General features: G+C 47.1%; 1 protein-coding gene and 1 long non-coding RNA gene across 4 annotated transcripts in view; both read left to right on the top strand.

Annotated features, from left to right (window-relative positions):
- The window catches only part of ACBD6 (acyl-CoA binding domain containing 6), a 72299-nt gene that overhangs the window by 25517 nt on the left and 20418 nt on the right, over positions 1-26364 (top strand). For all 3 annotated transcript variants that reach the window (XM_068689980.1, XM_068689981.1, XM_068689982.1), the window contains exons 5-6: positions 6076-6181; positions 11626-11715. In XM_068689980.1, the coding sequence (XP_068546081.1) occupies positions 6076-6181; positions 11626-11715 (196 nt within the window). The remainder of the gene's footprint in view (positions 1-6075; positions 6182-11625; positions 11716-26364) is intronic.
- On the top strand, positions 11722-24683 carry LOC137860127 (uncharacterized). Its single transcript, XR_011098746.1, has 2 exons — positions 11722-23281; positions 23386-24683. It is a non-coding gene; the product is annotated as an uncharacterized lncRNA (long non-coding RNA).

Raw genomic sequence — 26364 nt, 5'->3', positions numbered from 1 at the left:
AAATATTTCCCAGTTACGGGGTCACTTTAAGAAAGCCCAGAACGAGGGAAAATCTTATTTTGTGTATTAAAAACTAAAACTCGAGTCCTCACCAGCCTTGGGTTCTGACAGACTGCTGAAAGCAATGAATCTCTTAGCAGGCAGCACCGAGCCAAGTACAGCCTGCCGTGTGCCCTTTAGGATTCAGCTGATGCGAAGGCAGAGAAAGGCTGTCTAATTCATCTGGAGCCCAGCATCTTCACCACCTCGCCGTGCACCAGCAGATAGACAAGAATAAGAATGCAAGTGCAGAGTTTTAAAGGTTCACCTAAGCAGATCCACGTAATTTATTCTTACCAGAAGCTTTTGAGCAGTTTAACAAATGATTACATAGCAGCAGCTCGGAGTAGGTTAATAGGGAGATGAGAGATCTTGTTTTAAATGTAGTGTAAACCACGAATTTACTGTCAGCAGTCATTTACCAAACAAAGCAGCAATGCTACTGCTTTTAAACTGAGTGTCTGAAATTAAATAATGCTCGCATTTATTTTGTGGGATGAAGTGCTTGGCTTTTAGGGTGCGAATCTGTAAATGCTGGACAAGGCGGAGCTGCCATACCCTGCCATAAAGTCAGGAGGATCAGAAATTGGAGGAACCGGGGTGGTACAAGCGCTGATTTTGGCTAATCACTAATTATCTCAAATATTACTACTCTGAGAACAGGACAGGAAAATGGTCAGCCTGGCTCATGTAACTACGCTGCGAAGGTTCCAAATAAATTCAAGAGCATCCGTAGAAACAGGTTATACCGATCTAATTAAATCAATTTAGACAGAGATTCAGTTAAATCGGTGCAATTTGTGTGTTCATAGATCAATCCTCAAATCAGGAGAAGGTCTCTTGAGCTAATGAGGCGTAGCAGTTATTTACTTTGGGGTGCTGGGCACTGGTCATCAATTAGGAGTCATTAATAAACCCTGGCAATAAAGAGCTGAAGTACCCCCAGTGACTAATGGGGAGCAGTTGCACAGCGTATTAGCATAGTGCTCTGCCTTTGTGTTCCTCTGTAAATCACTTATCTGGCTTTGGGCATTCCAGAAAAACAAAGCGTGCTGGTGGGGGAACCTGGAGGTTCCCTGAAAGGAAGGACTGCGAAATTATCGGGGACTCCAGACCGCTCAGCCCAGCGGGGCTGGGGACGGTGAGGGTTGGTTTGGTTTTTACTGTTGCATCCAGCTTTATGTCTGCTTGTAACACCAGAACAAAAGCAGCAGTAGTTGAGCTCCTCCGTGATCAAATAACTGTAATTAGCGTTTCACAAACCTGGGAAATAAACAGTGAGGTGAGGCTGACTGGCGTGTCACCGCTGTAAATCTGAGACAGGGGCTGAGCGAGATGCCAGAAATACCGCGGAATTGGAAATTCAACTTTAAAGTTATTTTTAAATATATTTTTTTAAAGACCAAAAAAAAAAAGGCAGTTTACAAATGTTTCCAGCACCCGAAAGCATTCACTTGGCAAGGTGCGAACACAAAACCCTGCTGCCAAACGGCTCCGTGTGGGAGCCCTCCGGCGCTCAGCCCCAGCACCCCAGCATGGAAGCACCGAGGCCAAGCTGAGCTGAGTTTCACTCTTTTACCATCCCGAGGGACGAGGGAAGCCCTTTTGCTACTAAAAATTAAAAAACCTGAACGCTTTCCTGCAGTGCTCGGGAGCAAAGAGCACCCTGTGTGAGCCAGGAGGCGCGTTTAGGAGCCGCAGGTGAGTGAGCACTGGCGTTTTGGCAACTGGGTGGTGAGCACCCCTCTGTCCTCCCCATCCCAGGGCTCGCCCGTCCCCCCCTGGGTCCAGGAGCCCGGCTGATGCGGTGTAATCTATCAGAATTGTATTAATCCCGCTAACGCAGCCGCCATCTGGCCCCGCTGCCGGCCGGCTCGCGCGAGCCCCCCCGTGATTGATGGGCTCTGGAATTGATTAGTTGTTCTGCGAGACAAATGAACTGTTTTGGCAGAAAATACCAGAGGTCGCTGCGTGTGGTCAGGCACAAAGGCTGCTGAATTTTAAAGAGCCACTTCCAGCATCCGTTTGTAAAGATGCTGCTTCGCCGCGGCGTGACGGCTTTTGGGAAGAGCCCGGAGCGCGGTCGGGGGGTTTTGTTCTTTTCCTCCGGGAACGCCGGCATCGGGAACGAGAACACGATGGCAGCGTTTGTTTTGGGACGGGGCCGGCATCTCTGGCTGGTGGGGAAAAAAAGAGGGTCGGCACCATGCCTTGCACTGATGCCGGTCCACGAAATCCCTGCGGAAGAGCCCTGCCTGAGCAACCCATCATCGCAATGGGGAGGCGTTTCTCAGGAATAAAACACCTGCAGATGCAGCCAGAAGGCATGCCGGTGCTCTGAGGTTGGCGTTATTTAGAAATGGACCCTCCAAGACGCTTGCCAAGCTGGCCTGGAGTTTAGGGCATCCCCCGAGCAGTCACCCTTGGGCGCTTCGCTCTGTCGGGCAGCGGGGCGGCCTCGTTCAGGCCTCGCTCCTGTTGGGAGGCTTCATCCTTCCTTGGCAGCTCCCGTGGGGGCTTTTCGTGGCCTCCCCCGTGCCGGTGATGCTGCTCGGCCTCCCGTGAGGGCTGGGGAGTGGGATGGCACACGCCTTGTGTGTCCCGGCCCCCCTCGGGGGACGGCGCACAAGTGTGCAGGCAAGTGGGCAACGCTTCCCCGGGGACAGCCCGCCGGCTCAAAATAAACTTGAGTTATGGATTTATTCAGCTTGTAAAACCTCAGCTGGCATAAATAATTGAGAAAGCAAAGGTTTGTCTGCGGTGCATACCTCAGGGACCCGCTCCTGCCTCCCCCCCTCCCACCACCCTTTCTTATGAAAATGATCCCAGTTGCACTGATAGATAATAACAACACCAAGCAATTAAAAGCTATGGGTGGCTGGAGAGAGGAGAAAAGGTTCAGTTAATGAGCTTTTCCTCTTCCTGTGCCCAGGAGAGCCTCAGAAGTGACGAGGCGATTAAAGCGAAGAGATAATTATAGATTATGTGAAAATGGGTCCCTTGGGGGGCCCAGGGCCTCGACACAAACAGCCAGCGTTGCGAGTGCCTCTCAGCTCCCCACGCGCTGCCTGCTCCGCTCCGGCGAGCTCCCACCAGCTCGGCAGCCCCGTGCCAAACCCATGCCCGATGCCACCTGTTTGTGGCACCGTCCTGGGCAAGGTGCCGGCCCCACAGAGGGTCCCATGGGGTTCAGTGCTGACCGACCCCACAAAGGAGGAGAGGAGGCCCAGAGCAGCCCATGAGGGGTGGAAGGGGATGGGGCTGGCCTCGGGATGCTCTCTGTTTTGAAAGCGACTCCATTTACAGCACTAAAGGTAAGGAGGAAGCGAAGCCTGGCAAAGCAACAGCAGATCTCTTCTACGAGCTGTTAAAAAAACATCATAAAAAAAAATACAGAGCATCAGGTGGTTTGGTTTCTGGGCTTTGCTGCTGGCTCTCACCAGTTTTATAGGTAGAGTGCAAATACCTGCTAGGTCCCGGTCGGAAAGCAGTGCATCACTTTGCTTTCTTGTAACTGCTCTGCTGGAGGGGTTTTTGGTACATACTCATACGCACAGACATGAAACAAAAGGAAAAAAACTCAGCTGCAAGTATTTTTAAGCAATGTCTTATTTGTCCACATCAAAAAAAAAAAAAAAAAAGTGTGTGGGGGAGGAATCTGGTTTAAATTCCTTTAGTGAGTTTTTTTGTCCATTTACCTTCCTGGTTTTGGCACATGGCAAGACCAAATCGGTTTGGATGCCTGAAGCACAGCTTCATGGGACCAGTTTGTTGGCAGCTAAAATGTCTTTGTGAGGGCTGCGTGGACGTCCCTCCAATCTGTTTGTGCAAAGACTCACTTCTTTGATTTGTAGAACGGATTCAGAGTCCGTATGATACATATATAAATATATATTTAAGTGGGGGGCAGCAGGAGAGTGGTTTAAACCTTGACAAATAAATGAGCTGTAGAAAGATGAAATTTCCTCAACCGTTATCTTCATGTGGGGAAATTGCTATCCTGGAATAATTCCATTGTGGAGCCTGCTCTGAAAGAAAAGTGGCTTTTTGGAAGGAGAAGATACAGAGCATTCACAGGGGCGGTTATTCCAGAAGAGCTAAATCATACCCAGATAGCTGTGCCCATTTATTCTCCCTCCAGACAGTACCGGTATCCTCGGGAGAAGACCACAGAAGTTTGTCTGGAGGTGGTGGTAGGACGATTGCTCGGTTTGGCTCCAGCACAGGCTGCAAGCAGTTGCTTCATTGCTGCTTTTTGCCTTCTCCACTGGTACCTTTGGCTCTGCTGCATGAGATTCGGCAGGGCTGGTGTCATTGCCAGGGACAGAGGTGCAACCTGAGCTCGGGGTTGTGACACAAATTCATCCAGGAGTAGCCGAGGATGGTTGTGATGGAAGGAGAGACTGGGTTATGCTTTGATGGTGCAGTGGAGAGAGTCATCTGTAACAAATGGTGTGCTTACAAAGGGGGAAGAGCTGTGTGAGCCACATTGTTCCGTCTTGTCTGAATGGCAGCCTCACCAGAAGGCTGCTTTCAGCAGCCGAGGGCACGTTTGAGAGGCTGGACTAACAAGGTAGGACCGGAGGGACCTCCCGGCACGTCAAATCAGCCCTTGTTAGTAGGGCAGGCGTGCCTCGTAACCTCCATCACGAATCTGTCAGACCCCATCCTGAGCAGCATGAGCCTTTCCTAGTCCCACCGTGAGTTTCTTTTTTCCCCAGGACTCAAAGCGATCTCAAAGACTCAAAGCAATGGTGCAGGGTACAGCCAGTGCCTCCGCCGAAGGAGCTCTTCAGAGACCAGTTAAGAAACTGGAAGCTGTCTGTAATGTCTCTGTGAGACCTCATCCAGCCCCCAGCTCCGTGCTGGAAGGGCACAGCTCAGGAGGACGGCTGTGTGCAAAGCAGGGGCGATGTGCAGGGCTCCTGGAGGAGAAAGGTGGGAGAGATCGGGGCAAGCGGCTTCCTAAGGGGAAGTACTGGGATTTCTGCTGGAGCTGAAGATGAGCACTGTTTTTTTTTTATTTTTATTTTATTTTATTTTATTTTATTTTATTTTATTTTATTTTATTTTATTTTATTTTATTTTATTTTATTTTATTTTATTTTATTTTATTTTATTTTATTTTTATTTTTATTTTTATTTTTATTTTTATTTCCAAACTTTTACTGGCACTGAGGAAAAATGCTTAAGGCATTTTTAAGGCGAACAGTGTCACTCTGGCTGCCTTGCAGTACAAGACGGAAAGTCAGAGTTCCTCCACGGAGCCCTGCCTGTCCTGATGTGAGGGGGGACGTGGCCTGGTTGGCAGCAGCGTGTTTTTTTTCAATTTTTGCTGGGGTTGAAATTAAAATTGAAATTAAGACCTTTTACAGGTTCTTGAAACATGCAGGAGCTTTGTGTGAGTCGCTGGAGCTGCAGCGCTCCATGGCAATTAAAAAAGCAAGTGCAGGAACCTTTTTACCCTGTACAAATCTGTACAGATCTGCACTTGCCTATCTAATAGGGCACACAGGTTGGATCAACCCATCTCAAAAAGGATGTAGCTGAAGGAGGGAGACTGAAGAAGAGGATTAAAAGGGCTATCAGAGGGAGCGTGGAGTCTGTCCAAAGAGACAACAGGATGGGTTGGTAGGAGGGAAGGTGCCTACAACATGGTCTGGCCCAAAGCGGGACTTTGTTTGTGTAGCAAGGAGAATAAAGGTTTAGCCTTTTATCTTCTGTGGGATTGCAGAGATTTATACCAGGGCTGAATGTGGTTTGTGTTGACAGACTTCATAGACTTATGCCAGCTCACAGGAGCAAGTCTTCTGCCCTGGCACAGCCTTGTTTAAAAGAACCTGTGTTTTCTAAGAAGCAGGATCTTCTCTCTCTTACCTGGAAAAAAAACATTGTTCTGCATGCCCCGTACCAGGACCCTGTTCCACTCCAGTGATGCTGTTGAAATGTCCGTGGCAAAGTCAGGGCGTATGATGTGCACGTGGCTTTGTGCTGGGCAGTAACACGGTGCTTCTCTTGCTTTTGTTTCCTGACTAGGGAAGAGGACAAGAACATTTTTGACTACTGCAAAGAAAACAACATTGACTATGTAACCAAAGCCATTCAGTCGAAAAAAGTGGATGTGAATGTTGCAGATGAAGAGGTATGGATAAAAAAGATTTAAAAAAAATATCTTTGAGCTGTTTTGAAAATGGCAGCTTTCCACTGGCTTTCTGGTAGTGGATGCCCTGTGATGCTGTTACATATCAGAAACTTCCTATGTTATTTCCAGCAGCAACTTGCAGAGTAAGACCCCTTGCAAGCCCCCCTTTCTGGAGGCATCATCCAGTCTTTTTTTTTTTCTTATCAGAATTAAAACTCCATTTCCCCACAGGGAGCTAATGCAGCTATTGCCAGAAACCTCAAGGAGAGGACAAGTGCCTAAAATGTGAATTGTGTCGATCCTTTTTTTTTTTGGTGACAGTGAACACCTGAAGCAGACAGCTCAGCCCTCAGGAAGTGCAGCAGACCCAGCTTCCCCGCGCTGGGTTCAGTGCTTGCATACTGCCACCTAGCCCTGCTCTCGGTCAATAGGACGTGCAGCTACTTTTGCCCGCTGCTCTCCAGCACATTGTGTCTCGGTGAACAGATGAAGTGCTTACACATTCATAGACTGAGACGCCACAAATTCAGTTGGGTTCTCCTGGAGCTCTAAGCAGATTTCTGCCCTCTGAGCCATGACAGCCCCGGCTGGGGCTCTGAATGCTGATGGCAGGGCCTTTTATTATTAATCAGGAATTCGTGTGAATTAATTTTCAGAGGAGAGGGAGGGTGCTCGCCATCAGGCTTGGAATTTCACATCGTAAATTCAATGAGCTGAAGCTGTCGTGTGCCACACGGTCGCTGCAGCAGCGCCGTTACTGAGCTCCTGCTGACCACAGGCTACAGCACTGAGCACCCAGGGCAGAAGCTCAGAACATGGCTGGAGTCCTTTAAGTGATAAAAGCTCACTTTGGAGATCATGCACGTGCAATAAGTACATAATAGCATCACGTTTCATTTCCATTGCTGAGATGCTCGTTCCTAGTTAGACAGGTTCAGAAGCTGTTACCTTCCTTTGCATTCAAACAGCAAACGTGCTTGTTGTCAGGCAAAGAAATCATTTTGCTTTTTTTGAAATTGTGAAAGGTGGCTGAAATATTTCTGGGCTCTCAGTGCAAACATTCAGAGCCAGATCTGAAAACTGCCAGGTGACATCCTCATTGAGAGTTACTGAGTCCGATGGATGAGGGGGCCTGTTTCAGGAGCTCACAGCCCGTGACTCTTGCAGAGCAGGGAGCTGCTTCAGCAAACCTGTGACACCTCTGCACCCTGTGAAAGGTTGATGGGGTGGTTCACACTGGTGCAAAATCTCCCCACAGGTGAAATTCTCACAGCATCGCTTATTTTTGCTTACCCCAGCAAATGCTTGGCATAGAGAAGTAGGAGCCTTTTTTTTTTTTCTTTTTGGCAAGTGCTGGCTTCCTTAGGCTCGTTTCTAACTGATAAAATAAATAAATAAGTTAGGGTACCAAAAAGGAAGATCTGAAAGAAATACTTCAGTTGTTTTAGGGAGCTGAAACTATTACCAGTGTTGTTTGGTATCCAAATGTATTTTTCGAAATCTGGAGTGCAGCTGATTTTCCAATATCGTGCGGGTTGATTGAAGTTTTAGAACCCATTTTAGGATGGAGATAACCCAGAGCCAGCCTTTGGTAGAGTGAAGTGTATGCAAGCATAATCTTGTCATTTTCATTAACTGTTTTAGTGTTACTGCATAAATATATCCCGCCGTACCCAGAAGATGCTTCCCCTAGCCCTCAGAACATAACTCACGCTGTCAGTCTTTTGATTTAAGCACGTATAAATTTAAACTGGCAGCAGGGATATGTACAAAGAGTTAACTTGTGGAGCAAAACCTTCCAAAGCATCAACCACTCTCCTGCTAACTGCACAGCCTTTCCTCGTGGGTAACGACTCGGCTGAGGTTGCAAGGTGCTTAGGTTTTATCTCCAAGTGATGCGTTTGTCCTGTATCTAATCGCATCCTCTCTAATTTGGTGTGAGCCTGAAAGAAGTTAGCAAAAGGAGAAAATGAGAAGGAAAATGTGAAACGGGGAAGCAGAAGGATTTCAGAAGGGGCAAGAGAAGTCTTGGAGGCTTTAGACACGGATGGGCTTGGCAACTTGGGATGCATAAGCTGTCTACTTCCCTAGATTAAAAAAAAAATGAATAAAAACCTTCATGTAGAGCACTGAAGCCTGCATACCTGCGAACAGTTTGGATATAATAAACTTCAATTTAGAATTAGACAAAGAATCTAATGGCAGTAATCATGTACAAGCCTCCATTTACTCTATCTAAATTGCCCAGGGTTCAGCAGGATGGCTTGCACTCACTTAGGAGAAGTCGCACAGACTAAAACAACCAGTTCCTCATGCGTGTGTCAGCAGGATTAATGGAAGAAGAAATGGACTGTGGCTGTGGGGTTACCACAGGGCTTCGGGCACCTTCCGGGAGCGTGGATTGTTTGCTGCCTTTATGGGAAAAATATTTCTTCGACTATTAACTAACCAGAAGTTGTCCAGAAGCATAGATGAGCTGCTCTTGTAATTTGTGCCAAGGGCCGTGGAGGCTGTGGAGAGAGGGTTTTTTTTATAATTGTTGGAGAAATCCCAATAAACAAACATGTTACCTGTGTGCAGCATTTAAGCCCTTGCCAGAGCTTAATGATAAAAGGCGTCTGGATGCTGCTCGTTTGGGCCCCGGTTCCCATGCCGTTGAGACAGCGAGTGCCAAGCTGCTGCCAGCCTGCCAAGCCGAGGGCAGGTGGAAATGGGTTCAAAGCAGCATCGCCTTTCTGGGCTGCTAAGGAAGAATTTCCCTGAACGTTTCCCAGCTCTGGAAGTGACTGACTTCCAAATCAAAGCTGAATTTCACCTGGCTTTTTGCAACCGCTGCCTTCCCATTCACCATCTCCCCGGTGTCAGGAAGGGGACTCAGCCTTTACACATCTCTCTCCTTAATTACCAGAAATAAAATCCTTGCTCCAGGTTGGAGCAGCTGCCGGTGGTGTACGACCATTCCAGCTGCAAACGTGGTACCTAGAAGGACACCCTGATATCGGGGTGTATCCGCCGGGCTTGGCTTTGTTCTCCTCTTTCTCTGCACAGGCTAATTGATGTGAAAATCATTCCCATCCGCTCGTCTGCCGAGGCTCAGTGTATCCGAGACAAATCCCTGTCCTGTGCTTTGTTTGTGAACACCCTGTGACTTGGAGCTGAGCAAAATTGATATGCTGCTGGCTGGAGAAGCTGCTGCGGGAGCTGGCCAAGCTGGCAGTGGCTGTCCAGGCAAAGCACAGAAGATTTAAGAGGCAGGGTTAGTGCACTGGGGCTATTTTTATGCTTTTATTTTATTTTATTTTATTAAATATTTCAGAGGCAGGGGAAAATGCAGCCTTCCACGTAACTTCTGCAACAACTGGTGTGTGTTGGAGCTGCAGGGAGCGAGCACCTCAGTGTCTGACTGCGTTTGGGCAAGACCTCACCCCTGCAGTGCTTTCCCCTGCAAAATTATTGCTGTCGGTCCGAGTTTTTTACTGCCTAATGAAATAGTCGTATGGGAAGTGCTTTGGGAAAGCTCAGTCTGTGGCTCTCCGCATTTCTGCCCTGTCATTTAACCACACAGACACATGTTGATAGCAAGCAACAGCTGGGCAAGGCTAAAGGATTCTGCGCTGTGGGTAGGTGATGGCTGTGCTGCACAGCGAGCTGAGATCCTACATCCAGCTGACGTCTGGCTCATCTCCGAGGCTTTTTTCTTGTTAGGAGGACATGGGAAACAAGTCGGCTTTGTAGCTGTACAGCTGTCTTAACTACCTGTAGCTAGAACTGAGGATTTTAATTTGCTCCATTCTATGCAAACAGCAGTGAGCATCTTCTGGTTTTAAACATAAGTTTCTTGGCAGCAATTTTTGTTCTATCGTAAGGAAGTGGAGACTCTTCTGCAGGTATTTTTACTTCCGTATCAAACGGTGTGCTTGTGCAGAGGAGGTCTCTGAAGTCCCCAGCACCCAGTGTTTAGGAGATAACACGCTGCAGGGGTGCAGCCGCTGCTGGGCTGGAACGTGTCAGCTGCTTAATAGCGCACGATTACAATGCAGAGCCATTGAAGGCACTAATTGGAAAATATTGTACCCATTTAGAATTGCAGAGAAAATATATAGGTAAGCAGAGTGTAATTATCCAAAGTGGAATTGGCCCAAGACTTGAAATCCATACTCCTGCAAATAGCACAAGGAGATTTTTAATGACTGTGGGTGATCGGGCCTCGGTTTCTTGTCATGTTCACAAGGCAACGTTTGCAGCAGAACCAGATGTCCGGCGTGGTAGGAAGGGACCAGTTGCACCCTGCTGCAGCATCGCTGAGTTCACAGAATCAGCAGCCCAGTTCCTCCTGAGCTGCTGGTCTTCCTTCATCGGTCTCAGCCAAATTCAGCACCAATAACATGAAATAAGATCCTGTTTGGCTGGAGCCAAATGCAAAACAACAGATTAGAGCCACAAAACTATAACCTGAGTTTCATCGAAAGGATAGAAATGGCTTTATTTTGCCCCAAAACTGCACAAAAATTGCAATTATGTAATTTTGATATTGTTCCTGTATGCACGTATAAAGAAAGTGGAGCAAGCAGTTGGAAGTACTGACTGTTACCGTGCATATTGCAGGTCGTGCTTCTTGCTTCTGAAATAAACGTCTGGCATAAAGAAGTTGCTATTATTTGCCCAACTGAAATCCTTATTTTTAAGTAATTACCAGCCCGGGTAGGACTTAGGGATGCTAAAGAGAAATTGAAGATCTTTCCATGTTTACTTTTTTTATTTTATTTTACTCTTTCCCTCCCTCTCAGACTTTGATTGTGGTGTTGAGTACAAGAGCATCCGTCAGTAAATGGCCCCATGGATGTCACCGGTGCTTCCGCGGAAAGTCATTGTCAGAGAATTCATTCTGATTCAGGGTTAATTAGTGTAACATTAAAATTATGCGTTACAAAAAATTAATTACTTGCTGGGTCAAAAAGTGTGTTAAAAAGCTTAATGCCTTGTGCCTGAGTTCACGTTTCCTCCCTCAAAATAATGGTCTGCCTCCGCTGCTCCCGGAGAATGCCCGGCAGGAGGAGGGCGAGCTCCAGCCCCAGGTGTCTCCTGCCCCACCTGCAGATTTTGGCACTCAGCTTGGGAAGCTTGGCTTGTGCTTCCCGTTAGCAGATGAATGAGCTGCTCACCTTGCTCACCGCCGCTCTGTCGAGAGATTTATGGCCAGGCAGTGGCTGATCTAACTGCTTTCACCTCCGAAGGTCTGGGGCTGGTTTGTGTAGGATTGGGAAAAACAGGGGTCAAGTTTTTCCCAATGAAACATGGGTTTCAAGTCCAGATCAGGAGCACCAGTGTGTTACGTACCTTTTATTTTGTTTGTGTTTGTTCCTGGTACTCAGTACTTCATAGCATGACTAGTTTTTTTGGGCTGTTTTTGGCTCGCTCTGATAATTTTCTCTCGGATGTTGCAGGGCAGGGCTCTGCTCCACTGGGCATGCGACAGAGGACACAAGGAGCTCGTTTCAGTACTGTTACAGCACGCTGCCGACATTAACAGCCAGGTAAGGAACGAAAGGCTGAACCTGAGCGATGTTACGTAGCCTCCTGACCAAACATTTCACACTCTGAATTCTTCCAAGACTCCACAGCAAGTTCTTTCACACCATTAATCACAGAGAAGAGCATCCAAAAGCGTCAGAGGTAAACTGGCAGCAATTTTGGCATCCCTTAATACGCCAGGCTGGGAACTGCACTGCTTCAGCAACAGCTTAGCAAGGGCTTGGTGCCTTCTGGCCAGCCAGCTCGAAGCTGCTCCTCGTTTTGTCAGCTTGTAACGAAGGGCTGACCTGTCTAAGTGGGATTGTATTCGGAAATAATTGTTCAACGTATCTCTGTCAAATTGTGATTGACTGCTCTTTACCAGCCTGGCTTTTGCAGCCTTTGTTCTTCTGCCCGTGCACCTCTTAACAAATTTGCTAGCTCTTACCAACAGTGGCTTAAACAGCCTTGCGACAGGCACCTCGGGAACTTGTACAACCTTAACCACATTTTCAGCCTGCAGGCTTCTCAGCAGACCTGTAATGTTCATAGGTTAAAAACAGCTGTGTTAGTACTTACACACAAAATCTTTGTTTTAAAAAAAAGTCTTTCTGGCCCTTGTCTGAGCAGAATTGCAGATGGGATGTGTATTAGGAAGCATAGCTCCAGAGGAGCCAACAACCCAACAGCCCAGGAGTGGGTTCGGTTTGGAGTGCTGTACCATGGCAGCAGCCTGAAAATTCACTTTTTTGATGTTTATCTCATTTCTTGGGGGTAAGGGCTGACTCTTAGAAGAAAAGGCTGAATGAAGAATCATCTTATTTTTCCCTGAGCATTAATTTTCTGTTAAATTCTCCTTTTTTTTTGATGTATTGCACATTTTCCAACCAGATTATTTTTGGCCAGTAACAAAAGGTTAATAATAGCCATAAAAAGAAAATCAATCTTTGATTTTTTTTCCACCAAGGTAATAAAGGAGAATTTTTATAAAGGTTCTGGTTTTGCACGTAGGTGTGTTCCCCGAGAAGGCAGACACATTTTTATTCTCAACCATTTATGAATTGCAATAACATCTCAAGTCTTTGTGAACCAATGTTTATTTCTTTTTCATTTTGACCTTTCCCCTGTGAGAATTCATATCCAGAGAAGGAGCAGGAAGAACTCTGTGAGGAGCAACCTAAAGAAAAAAGGGAGAGGGAAAAACTCTGGCTTCCTAACAGGCCATAAACGCTGCAGTGTCTGCTCTTACCCGTTACCAAAAGCTCCATCAGTTAATGTCAGGGCTATAAAGAAGGGTGTAAGGGAATCTCTGGTGCCTTGAATCAGTGGTGCAATTATTTCAGCCCGACGTGCTCTCAGCAGAGCTTCTCTTCGCAGGCTGCCCCAGCCCGGTGTGCCAACAGCCTCTGCAATTGCCACCCGCTCGAGTTTTTGGGTGCTTTCCCATCTCTGCACCCAAATGCAGGCAGTGTAGGAGAGAGAATAAATTTGGGGATTGTGAGGGTGAGATAGTGAAGGAGAGAGATCTTACAGACTGATGTTTATTTTTTAAATTACCTGTGTTTTAGCATGCTTCTAAAAATCAGTCCAGCAGCCTGACAGATTTACACCCTTCCATTACCACCTCAGTACCGCTCATTCTTGTGGCATGTTCAAAACAGCTTCGGGTCTTGGAATCACCACGTGCTGTGCTTCTGGACTGCCACGATCCTGCACCGTGTTTTTTGGTTTAAATGGTGGTGCTGCAGTTTCAAAGGGGCGTTTGTGTGAGTGAATTACCTAAATCTTCAGAGCCAGGGGCCATTTCGAAGTGGGTGGTGGTTGGGTATTTTGGGACTCTGCGGGAAGTACCCAGAGCTCAGGGATCGGTCTGAAAACAGCCTCCTGCAAGCTCTGCTTGCTTGAAGTGTGTGCTTTTAGCTGAGCGATGACGTGGAAGGAAGGGGAGCATATCTGTAACCCAGCAGTTACAAAGCAGCTCGGGCAACATGACTGTAATATCAATTTCTAGCTTTAAAATATATCAAGACATGAATAAGTTTTCCTTGCAGAAGGTCAAGCAACAAAGGGAAACCTTTTTTCCCCCGTTGAAGCTTGAGTTGTGACAGCTTTTCCTTGCAATGCGTGCTGTGGAAAAGTGCTCCTGGGGCAGGGTTGGATGCCTCCAACTCTGGTCTCCTCCTGCTGCTCTGGCACAAAAGCCCCGTGTAAGTGGTCGTCCTGTGCAGGGAGCATCACAGCTTTTAAGTCTACAAAATATGAGTGCTGTTTTAAGAAAGATGAAGGGCATCGTGCTCTAACAATTGTCCAGTGGGAGGGAAAATGATGAATACTATCTCATACCTACAACGTCAAAACAGGAGACTTGAGACTCATCCTGGTCTTGCTGTGGAGGCACTTTTTTTTGCATTTGTGTGTAATTTTGTTTTCTGGAATAATCCATGCATTGAAGGTATGCCTTAGGGTAAGCGTGGGTACCTGTCCTGGAATGGTTACTCTGCTTACTCTGAGAAAGCTCTTCAACTCGACCTGGCCACATGGATGAGTCTTAAACGCTGTTAGCTGCTGGTGGGACCATGTCACTCAGCATACAGGGTAATTAAGGACTACGTCTGAATCAATATTTGGGTTGCTGCTGAGTTAAAATTGTGCCCAAATATTTCTCTGTTTTATGACTTAAACCACATCATCGTGCAGTTCTATTAATCAGCTTATTGATGTTATGGAAATCATTTGTACATGTAAAACTGCAGTCTAATTACAGTACTTCAGGGTTGAAAAAAGTTATAACAACAGTTTTTGTTTTATTTGCTGACCCTTCACGTCCTCAGTAGAGGCACATCACTGTACAGAGACTTCAGAGCTGCTGTCAGTAAGCTTTCCATGGGTCACCCACGGACCCTCAAGGGTTTGGGGAGGAAACTTGAGAACCAAAGGTGGAATCTGCCAGGTTGGGAAGTCTGTTGCTGGTATGTGTGGATTTTGTTTTACTATTCGTGCACACTTGTCATTTCAGTGAAAGGCACCGTGTGCCTGTGGCTGCCTGCAGTGAGAGTTGGTTGCTGCTTGGTGCCAATGCTGATGTTGCATCCGCATCTTGTACTAACTCCCAAGGCAGCACAGCTCTCTGAAGCCGTGCTTGTTAGCTTGTGATTTGGAGCTAGCTGGGTTTAATTTTGCTATTTTTTCCTCCAAGAGTAGCAAGAGGAGCGTGATTGCCTCCTTGGCTTGTCTTTTTTTCCCAGTCCCCTCCACAAACGTCTAGCAGACAGCAGCTACCATCGTCTCCATTTGCATGCGAACACCCTGGTGAGTCAGAGAGCTTCTGGAGACCGGGACGTGGGGTGGCTGTCCCCTCGGTCACGTCTTCATGGGAAAAAAAAACCTTTTCAAATGGAGACAATACAAACATAATAAATGGCAGGGAGGGTTCATCTCCCTCATGACTCAATCCTTCTCAAACAACATTATTATTGACTGGCCTATTGGTTGCCAAAAAGGAAAATCAATTGTACTAGAGGTAGTTGCTGGGCCACAGATCATGGGGCTAACCCGGCAGAGACAGGTTGATTTTTATCAACTGTGCAAAGACTAATTTCCACCATTAGCTAAAAGTGAAGTAGAAATTATGGGTATGTCAAATATTGCCAAGATTGGTGGTCTGTTGGTTTGGTTTTGTTTGTTTAGTTTTTCTGTTTTCCTGCCTGACTCTTGAAGGATTTTGTGCGCATAGGGTAAAAAGAAGCGAGAAAAAGTCAGACCTCCTTGCCTGCAAGTCACTGCCTGTATTTTTTATTTTTCCTTTCAACTACGTTCATTCTGATTTCACAGCAAGAAAATGAACTGCTTCGGTGTCTGTGTGGGTCTTGTGTTGGAGGCAACATTTGGAAGTGAAGCCAGTATCAGCCAGCACACATCCTCCCTGCCTTCGTGCCTGTGTTTTTCTGTAGGGAGACGCTGAGGAAATTGGTGTGGGCATCTTGATGGTTCTTGACGAAGAACCAGAGGTCCCAGGCTGTGCCTGCACAGCTTTCCCCTCCCTGTTGACTATGTGCCTGTGTCCGTGCAGCCCCCACCACCTATCAGAGCAAACACCGCTGTAGGTAAGGTGCCAGCCACCAAAGTACTCTGCTGTTAGGGCCATTCTCTAAACCTCATCAGATTTAAAAAGGAAAATACCTGAGCCTTGTGCCCTTTTTGTTAATGGCCCTGGTATAAATTTTCCCCTGAATATACTAAAAGCTTGGCTCGTAAAGCCATGAGGACCCTCTCCTGGATCTGACGAGTGCTGCAGAGGTTTGGCGGCGTTACGCTCGCCGCAAGCAAATGCTGCTGCAGGTGCTGCTGAAGTGACCATCGCTGCAGTAGGAAGCACGATGGCAAATGGATGAAGAAACTAAACAAAGATGAAAGGCAAGGCAACGAGTAATGAGAGCAGAATTATTAACCACAACAGTTTTCTTCCTTCTTTATAACCCCCCCCAGTCCCTATCTCAATATTCCTCAGTAGTAGGCTTTGCCAAGCAGATCTCAGAAGACTGCAGGCTTACACCCCTTCAGTCCTGACGTTGTTGCCAATGGGTGTGAAATCCATTAGCCAAAAGAAAGGAGAGATCTGCTTAGTGACAGAGGGTAGCTTTCTACATTAAAGCATTGACATGGTGCCAGTCACACAGTTATTAGAAGTGGCACCGCTCCATGTCTCTCCTGTGGGTCCCTCTGTGGAATGGAGATTGGCAGCAGGTTGAATGTTAAATGGTCACCACTCAGCAGATGCTGATTTTACCTACTGGGAGAAAAGTCCCTTTCAGCAGAAGCATTTGCAAAATGTTTGCAGCTCTTAATATATGCCGGGGGATGCGGAGACTCGTCCCTGGTTCGTGCTTCTGAAGACACCTCAGGTCTCATCAACACAAACTCCAGATCGTAAGGACACGGAGATGTTTCCTTCTGCCTGTGCATGCTGATTTTTTTTCTTTTTTTTTCGCATTGTCTCTTCCCATCTTCCAGCTTGACATGTACAGCCTTTGTTTCTCCTGCTCCCTGTAGACACATGAATCATTGCTTCGTTGCTGGTGCAGCAAAGCAGTTGGCACCCTTGCTCCGGCAGCGCGCGTGCAGCACTGCCTGCAAAGCAGCCTCACCAGCCTGCTTCTGTGTGCTTCCAGCAGTGATTTCAGGATCCACGCAGTCCTTTCAACCTCTCCGTGCAAAAGCAGCGTTTGAAGAAGTGAAATCCAGGAGCCTGTCCTGAAAAACAAGCGGCAGTCTGCATTGTTTTACCCTCAAAGCTGCTTTCAGGGTAATCAAAATGCAGGGATTAAATCGAGGGCCCAGGGACAGCAGCACATTTTAGGGAATTGCTGTGGGATTGCACAGTTTGTGGGCATCACCTTGTCCCCAGGGCTCTGCTGTGCAGAGGGAGGCACTCTGCGTGGCCAGTGCTGGTGCAGGAGGAATGCAGTTTGCCACCAGGCACGGAGTTTTATCTCGGGCAGGCTCAGGAAGCGTGACCACGCTCTGCATCAGGACACCTTGTGCCTGTTTCCGTGCCTGATTAGCACAGCTTTGTGCAGTGTGGTGGCTGCAGTCTGCGTGCTCCCAGGAGCCAGGCCAGCAGCAGGTAGCTCTTAGATGGGTGCAGGTGGCACTCTGTTGCCTGTTATATCCTGGTGCAGAGGAGAAACGTGTGTTTTATTCCTTACTGTCTGTACATGGCTTTGCAGATGCAGGAAACGTCCTTACCTTGAATTGCCTCCCTGCAAGGACTTGGGATGGTCCCAAGCCCCATTGTCCCAGGGTCATCTTCGAAATAAGCACCTGCCGTTTCTGAAGTCATTGTTGGAAATGCTTTAGCCCCTCATTAAGGTATTTGGTGAGCTGCACAAACAGGATACCAGTGGCAGCCGAGCTGGTTTTGCAGGTGAACACATCACCACAGGAATGGTCTGCAGCCTTGCTTCATTTCCTACATCCCAGGCATCGCTCTCTGTGCCAGGGGAACAGCCTTTGCCAAGCAGCCAGCTCCTCTGCTCAGGGGAGATGGTTCCTAAAGAAAACTTGAAGAAGTTTTCCCTGTTTTGGAGGAGCTAAGTCCTGCCACTGGTTTTCTCTGAGGAGTTTTCAATGTGGGAGAGTCTGGGTGTACTTCCCAAATGGCATTTTGTATTCAGCTGTTGTTGGTTATCTCTCCCAGTTTGTTTAAAGTAAAAAAATAAATAAATAAATTCTGAGCACATCACTGGGGCATGCTGAATTTGCAGGCTTTGAGGCGAAGAACTTTTACTAGTTTCCTAGTCCTAATTAAGACTGACTTTATCCCAACACTTTGGATGTTGGGACAGTAATGCTTTGTGCTTTCTTTTTAAAAGATTTTAAATAAGATTTTTACTAATTTACAGCTGCTGCTTGACTCCATGGGTCATAAGTGGCAAACTGGCACTTAAAATGGCAAAGCTAATTTAGGTTTCCACCTCTCAACCTCTGTATCTCATTGCTGCATCCATGATTATAGTTGTCAACACAGGACTCTTTCTGTCTCAGTATCACGTCCCTCGCAGCAGGAGGAGTAAATGTGTAGGGAACAGAACAGGGTAAGCACAGAGACATTTTTATATATTTACCCAAAGTGTGTGGCTTAGAGGCTTCCTAAACCCCTGCTGTTATCTTTGTGCTCCTAGATTTTCCTTTGATAATTTTCTCTCGTCCCTATGTGAGTCCCAGCCTTTTATGCCGGTGGGAGCTCTGTGGTTGAACTCCATTTGCTTTGCACGTGCCACGGTGATTTCATGCGGTAGCCCATTGTTCTGGTGCAATGAGGAACAGGAATTGTTCCCCTGGTTACCTTTTCTGTCCTGCTTTTGGCTTTATCAGCCTCCTTGAGCCTTCTTGATCACTTCTTTGTCAGACTGAGAAGTTTAATTCTAAATTAATCTGTTTAATTGTGCCCTGCTTGGAAGCCGCTCGGTAACTTTGCACCTCCTTGCATCATTTCTAGTTCCTCCATGGTTTCTTCCAGACATGGGAGTAGCTCTTCTCCATGCCCCTGCTGTAAGTGCAACGTGAATCTTAATGAAGCAATATAATGATGTTTTCTTACTTCTTCTCTTTTTTTCTAATGCCTCCTTTTTGTTTATTAACTGTTTATTAAGTGTCCTGTCACTCTGAGATCTCTTCATAGCATTTTACAGTCAGCTTTGCTTATGCTGCTTTGGAAGATGTAGCAGAGGATGCTTCACTCTCAGCCTGCTTCCCCTGTTTGCTTCCGTGTTTTACAACCCAAGCCCTCGCACTGAGCCCTTGGAGTGATCACCAGCAACTGTGCAAGTTCATCGCTTATCCCTATTCAATTGTTACCTTTGTAATCAGTTACCAGTCAGTGCAAGGACCTTCCCTCTTGTTCTCCAGCAGTGGCATTTAATAGCCTCTGCGAGGATGCATTTGGAAGGCTTTTGGAAATTCGTGTGGACAGGAATCCCTGGGGTGATGTGCAGCAGAGGGCTCACCTGCACAGGGAAGCAAAGGCCGGGGCTTTTCTCCCTCTGCATCTCGCCAGGTGACTGCTTCATTGCTGGAAAACAGCAAATCCCACACTGCAGGAACTTTCTGGCTTACCTAACAGACTGCTTGGTTGTCCCAGCTTAGACATCCCGCGTTTAAATGGGCCTTCTGTCTCCTGCTACAAGGCTCAGCTTGGCTGAAATAAATCAGCCTGTCCTAAGAAGGGTTTCTTACAAAATGAAAGCCTGAACTTAGATGAAGGTGGAAGGTGCACTGAGGCTTTCTGCTGTGTTTTCTCAGGTTGGGACCTGGCTTTCTGCAAGCTGCGTTCCAGCCTTTGAAAAATTGGTAAACTTCCATCGTCTAAATCTGTTCCTCCTGTTCCAGCCAATTAAACATTAAAATGAGCATGACAAATAAGTGTTCATTTATGGGTCAATAACTCCGTAGTGTGTCTGTGACATGACTGGCTGAGACAATCCATTTCGGTTCCGTCCTGGGCAAGCCGACATCTTCAAGTCTGTAATTGCTTTTGTACAGAAGGAGAAGTAATAAGGATAATGTAACCATCAGGCCTCGACTCCCGAGTTCAAAAACTTCCCCTTGCCAATCACATTTCTTCGGTATTCAGCCCGCTTTGGTCTCGTTGCAGAGGCATTATTGTGCTGTCAGAAAATACCCTAATTGATATATATGCGTTATCTCCAGCGTGGGATGTCACCTCCTTGAAGGCGCTCGGTTTTGTCCACCAGCCAAGTAACCATCCGTGAGGAGGCCTCAGCGCACGCGCCGGGCACCAGACAGGGCTGCCTCGTCCCTCTCCTCTCCCCCCACCCATTATATCCATATTTTCTCAGCACTATTAGATTATTAAATGCTTAATGACTATTCCATTCCTGCTAACTCTACTTTTGATGAGCTGCAGCGATAAAACTTTGGAACGGCAACGCGTGCGTCTGGTTCCTTTATAGGAAGGGCACATTTGGGGAGCTGAAGTAATAGGGGATAAAACTCAATTAATGAATAGAAATAAAAAGAAGTAAATGAGGTAATCAAACTCGGAGAAATTAGTATTGGCAGGTTCTGAATGATGCTTTTGGATGAACAATCTTTCAGAATCCTTCCTTGTATGCTGCTGCCGTCTCTTTATTTATTATTAAAATAACATGATCCATGAGGCGCTCGGGGTGACTCCCAGCCTAGCTAATTCTAATTAATCCAGTCAGGGAGAGCAGCAGGGTAAGTGGAGCAGTCTATCGGATTGAAATTCATAACTTAATTGAGGTCAAAGTCCCGGGTTGGGAGAACAAAAGTCTTTCGCTGGGACCAGGCAGATCAATAGCAATAAATATCTGGCTTGGTTACAAGTAGCTTATAGTGACGGATTATCTGACACTGGGCAGAGGTCTTGGTCTTGTTGAGGGCAAAGTCCTGTGGCATGCCCAGGGTTGGGTGACTTTCCTCAGTGCTCCCTCCAAAACCCCGAGGAACTCCTACAGGGCTCGTGGGAGCCGCAGAAGAAGGACGCCCGTAACGACGTCCACGTGAGTCGTGCCGAAATTTGGATTCGGCTTCTCAAGGTACGGGTGTCTCGGAAGTAGCACAAGGGCACGTGTCACATTAGTGCTGACGGAGGTTGGAAGAAGTTGCTCAGACTTACAGGAACTTGGAGCTAAATCACAGCGTGTCCAGAGAAAGGCCTTTAGGAGCGGGGGAGCTGAGCGGTGGATTGATGGGCTTTACGCCAAGCCTGTATTTATAGCACGTTTACATTAGATGAGAGAGGAAAGCTGGAAGAGGGCAGCGTAAATAACCACTAAGGTAGCTCTGTCGTGGTGGAGAAACCAGCAGAGGCAGGTGTGGGTTCACCTGATCTTCAGAAACGCAGACACTCTCTGCTCTGACCTCCAGAATGTTCCCTCTGCATGGGTTTGTATCTGCCAGTGATGGCTGGGACCCCCAGTCCTTACCCACAGCTCTGCGTTGTGACTTTGAGAGTCACCTGCAGCCCTGCGCCCAGGGGAAGAAGCCAGCAGGTCCTACCCTGAGTCCTGAGCACCGTACTGTCCACACAGCCCTACCTGGTGCTTCTGGAGTACTCATCAGCAGTAGCAACCTCAGGAGCTTCTCCGAGCTCTTAGCAGGTAGGTGTTTGCCTGGTGCTTGATATCGAGATGCTATCTTCACCCAGGCTGGTTGTTATTAATGCAGTATTTATGCAGATTCAACTGTTCTGCTCGTATCCTCTGTAGAGGACAAATCCTGCTGTGGTCAGCATTTGATCCATCTCTGATGGATGTTGTTCTGCCAATGTACTTCAACACCGCTTGGAAGTGAGATGGAAACCGCAGCTCGGATGCAGCCAGGGGCTCTTTGACGTTCCCCCTCCTCCCCGTGAGCTCTGCATCAGCCGAAAGCATCTCTTAGTGTCCCACTTGCCAAAAACGTTCAAAAGGTCTCTACACCTCTGCTCTAGGTGAGATGTCTGGGCTGGTCAGCTTGCAGGCTTACCTTGATGGTATTTTGGTGTTGGTAAGTGGTAGGTGCACCCTCACACCTTCCTGAAACTGCCTCCGGAAAACACCTCTTGTTTTCCACTGCAGGACATTAGCTTCAAATGCACAAATGGACAGAGCACAGCGAACAAGGCAGCTGTTCAGTGCGTGTGTATAACTGCTGTTGAGGTTTCCTCACTGCCTCTCAGCACCAAAGCCTCCTCTCTAGGTCGGTGCTGTCCCTCTCCAAACTGCTGCTGCCCTGGTGATGCTACCCCGCTCCTTCCCAGCATAGACCAGGGCAAAACGGAGTTCCTGAGGCTATTAAAAACTTTATAAATGGCAGAAATCAGCAACAAAACTGCATTGGCAGCTGTCATTTTCCCTGTTATAGTGAAGGGGGAGATAGTTTGCTGCTTGTCATTAGCAGTTGTGCATGTTATTAAAAAAAAGTAGCACTGATGTCCCAGCCTGCAGCACCCCTGGTGATTGAGCAAGGAAGTTCCCCTCGTGGTTTATTAAGAATTGAGTTCAGGTTTCTAATTCTCCAGTTTTGCTACAAAATCCTGCGTGACCTTGAACAAGTCACTTGATTTCTTTCTGTCTTGGTTTCCCATTTGGGAAATGCTGGGGCAAATAATTGTTTTTTATCTCATGGATATAACAAGATTATAAAAATATGGTAGTTCTAAGACCCTGAGAAAACCGATCAAATGAAATTAAACAGATCTTGCAGCCCAGACAAAATGAGATGAAACAAGCATGGAACTATTAGGGAAAGAAATGTTTCTTTATCTTCCACAAATAAAAATGCAAAGTGATTAAGTGGGTCTTTTCTAGCTATTAGCAATAACAGCTCCAGCCAGCTGACTTTTGCCACCCTTGAAAATTAATTTGCGGGGTACAGTCCTGAATTTAGTGTGCTTACAATAAATACCCCTAAAAATGTTGTCACCTCCTGCAGTGCAGGGTGTAACTGCTGTGATAGTACTGCAATTACTTGCCCTGCGAAAAAAAAGTGGCTGCTCTAAATGAGATGCTCTAACACGATGGTTTGCAAATTTCTTTTGATTTTTTTTTCCCCTGCGATATTTCCTTCCTTAGTTATACATATATTTTTATATGTATTTTATATATTTTTATTTTTATCCAGGCTGGTTTCAGAGGTCTGATTCACAGCATGTATGCATCCCAGCCAGCTCCAGGTGAGGGGTGGCAGGGCGATGGACCAGGTGGCTGGAGGTGGCCTTATCCCCAGCAGCTTCTCCTCCTGCCATGCAGCTACACACCAGAGATCACCGCACGTCCCTGCTGCTGGGAGAGGCTGGGCACGTTCCTGTACGAGCTTGGTGTGTGCGGGAGATGATGGAGAGGAGGAAAGCCCCAGCTCTGGAGCCATTTTCCTTCCCTGGCTCGGTGAACAGATGAGAAATGTCACCCTTTCAGCAGGGCCCTCAAAACGAGATAGTGATTAATGAACAAAACGGGATAGGGTAGGGAAGGAGCTGCGAGTGGCTGACTTTCTGCAGCACGGAGGGAAGATGAGAAGCGTTTCAGAAAGCACAAGGCTGCAGTGTGCTACAGAAAAAGCCTGGTAGGTGCTTGGTTAGCCAGGGGCAGGGACACCTGTCTGTAGGAAATTTCAGTTTGCTCTTTTTTTTTCCTTTTTAACTTCCTTTTTTTCTTTTTAACTTCAAGTTTTAATCACAGTCACACCGTGCAAATGACATTTGAGTCTGAAGCCAGATCCGCAGAAGCTGCCCGCTTGCCTTCTCCGCGATGCCCTATTCCCGATGCTATTGTCAGGGTATTTCCGAGCGATGCTCACAGATTACACGGCAATTTGGCTTCCGAAGTGGTGTGAAATTGAGCATTGCAATCTAAATTCTGCTGGTCAAACCCAGAAGAGGTTTGTAAAGTTATGGCTCAGCAATTGCAGGTGATCGATTTTTCATAGCTTGATAACCGAGCGCTCAGGTTTTGTACGACAGGAGGTGATCGCGGGCACCCTCACCTCCGGTCCTAATTGCAAAGTAACGAGGTTAATGCGGACCGTGAAGGCAGTTTCGATCTGGATATTTCACAGCAGCAGAAAAACTCAGAGCTCTGGTGACTTCTGCTCATCAATTTTTCTTCTCGGATGGAAAAGTGAAGCGTGGAGGTGGTCAGTTTGCAGTCATCAGCTGGTAGGAAGCAACTCACTAAGCCACAGGAGCCCAGCGGCTTGGGAAGAAGTCTAAAACCGAAGAAGATGCAAACTGGAGTGTACCACGGGAAGCATTCATTTTGACCTGTTTTAGATTATCTTTTTTTTTTTTTTCCTTTTTGCCAGGTGTTCCTCTTGTGCACAGGTAAATTACGACACGAAACAGCTCTCTGAATTTACCTAGGAACAACTACATGGTCAGAAACTCTTAGATTTTATTTTGTCAGGCGGAAAAAGGAAAGCACAACTTGAATCGAAAATAAAAACTTATCTTGCTTTTAAAATATTTACAAAAAAAGGCAAGTTTTCACTGCTGTGCTGAGTTGCTCTACGTCTGTATGTGAGCAGGGCACACCGGTAGAGCAGCACGTGGAGAGCGACGGGCTCGGTGTTGCCCTGAGCTCTTCTAGCTGATTTTTATGGCTGAAGCTGGCACGAATGCCACTTGAGGCATCAGGCGATAAGCAAAGGCTGTCCCTTTCCCCAGAAGCTCTTCTTGGCATCAGGTGCAGAGCGACAGGTAGTGCAAATGGAAAGGCTGAGGGAATGGAAGTAAGGGAGAAGAAACCAGAGACCAGCACAGAAATAGGAATTGTGGCTCAGCATTTCCCCAGGCGGTGACACGGAGGGGCACGGCGGAGGTACTCTGCCTCCGGGGATTTAGAAGATGGCAAGGGGTCATTCCCGAGGACTTCTGATGAAGGACAAACACATGAATCCCCTACTGAAATCAATGGGGCTTTTATCTGCGTGCATCTCAGGGCTGAACGTGTCCCTTTCTGCAACCAGATCGGTTAAAAAAAAATAAACCTACAAGTGTGGCTTTCTGTCACATCCATTGGGAGATGAATTCAGTGACGGGGAAGAAATGGGAGACTTTTCATAGAGGGAAAGAGAAAATTGATTAATTTGCATAGGAATGTATCACAGCTGTACCCCATGCAGGAAACGTTCCCTCTCGGGACAGGGTGGTTTGAAACCAGCCAGCCGGCTGCAGAATTAAGTCTGATCTGAGCAGATAGTGGCACTGCTGGTGGCACCGCGTTCCTGGAGGGACGGTGCCCTGCTGCTGACAGCACCTGGTGCTATCTCCGGGGTGTCATCTTCCACTCACACGCCGGAGTGTGCTGCTTCCAACCTGCGGATGCCGCAGCGACATTCCCCAGCTGGGGAATTGCCATCTAGATCTGCCAACTGCAACCTGTTCTATCTGATGTAGCCGCTTGTTAGCTCCTACATCATCAAATAGCATGGAAACATCCAACTCGGTGCTTTTCAATCATTTTATCCTTGAGACCTTTATTTTGTAGCTGGTGCTGTGTTTCCGCGAGTTGGTTGTGTGTGTATCCTGTGAATCTGGAGCTGTAGCTAGTCAGGGATGGCCCAGGAGGTGAGCAAGTACCTGTAAGATAGCCATGGATGGTCCAGGAGGTGAGCAAGTACCTGTAAGGTTGTGTCCTGGGTGCCCAGTGTGCTTTTAGCAACACTCTGCCAGCAGATCACTGGTTCCTTTATCGTGGTTGCTTTCAAGGCACTAGGCGAGAACGATTTCTGCAGCTCTGGAGAAGCAACAAGGTAGATAAAAAAAAAAAAGGAGAAATTTGCTATGTTTTGGTCATGAAACAAATTTTCTGCAAAATGGGAGTTCTGGTTATTGCTGCTGCCCTGGTTATAGCGCTGGGGAGCAGCAAGGTGCGGCGTTGCCCTCCCTCATGCACAACGATACCTGGGAAAAAGAGAGAGTAAGGCAGTCATTCTTTAATCTTGAGCACTGAGGGTTCGTTTTGCTGCAGAAAAAAATCCTAAGTGTTTTAGAGCAAGATTCAAACGGCCTCAAAAAGGCATCAGTTAAACCTGCCCGCGCTGTGATCGCCAACGAGCGGATCTTTCAGCTGGCGGCGCGTTCCCTGGGGGTTCACATTATTAATATCTGCCTTATGACAAGGTGCCTGTGCTGATGCCAGGTTTTTTTCCCAGGCAGCATGATTAATTTTTTTTCCCCTTTCTTAATATCTCAGAGCCAGATGCTTCTCAATGTCCTCACAGGGGTGTATTGCTGTTCTTAAGCGCTCCTCCTTCTCCCCCACCCCTTTCCAACTAATTCATATAATGGCCCCGGAGATGTGTTTTGTAGAGCCACAAAAAAAAAAAGCAAAACTTTGAAAGCATCCCGAGATGATGGACTTGACATGTGCAAATCTGTCCTCCTGACGTTCCTGGTGGGTTTGCCGTTTCGGGGCGTGCTTCTTTGCCTAGCACTTTGCAAATTGTGTACACGCAGAAGTGCTGAAGGCAGATATTCTGCTGGGGAGAACGAGCAGCAGTGGGGTGTTGAGCTGGCATCTTGGAGAGAGCAAAGGAAGGCTTGGCTGAGGAAGAGGAGCACGTGGTAGCTCTAGGAAGCGCCCTGGGTCTTCGAGCATTGGTTAATTTAAAGACTTCAAGACTTTGCAGTACTAAAAAAGGTCTTT

Source organism: Anas acuta, chromosome 8, assembly GCF_963932015.1.
Source record: "Anas acuta chromosome 8, bAnaAcu1.1, whole genome shotgun sequence".
NCBI lineage: Eukaryota > Metazoa > Chordata > Aves > Anseriformes > Anatidae > Anas > Anas acuta.
Note: the sequence above shows the minus strand (reverse complement) of the source record. Positions and strands in the feature narration are given on the sequence as shown.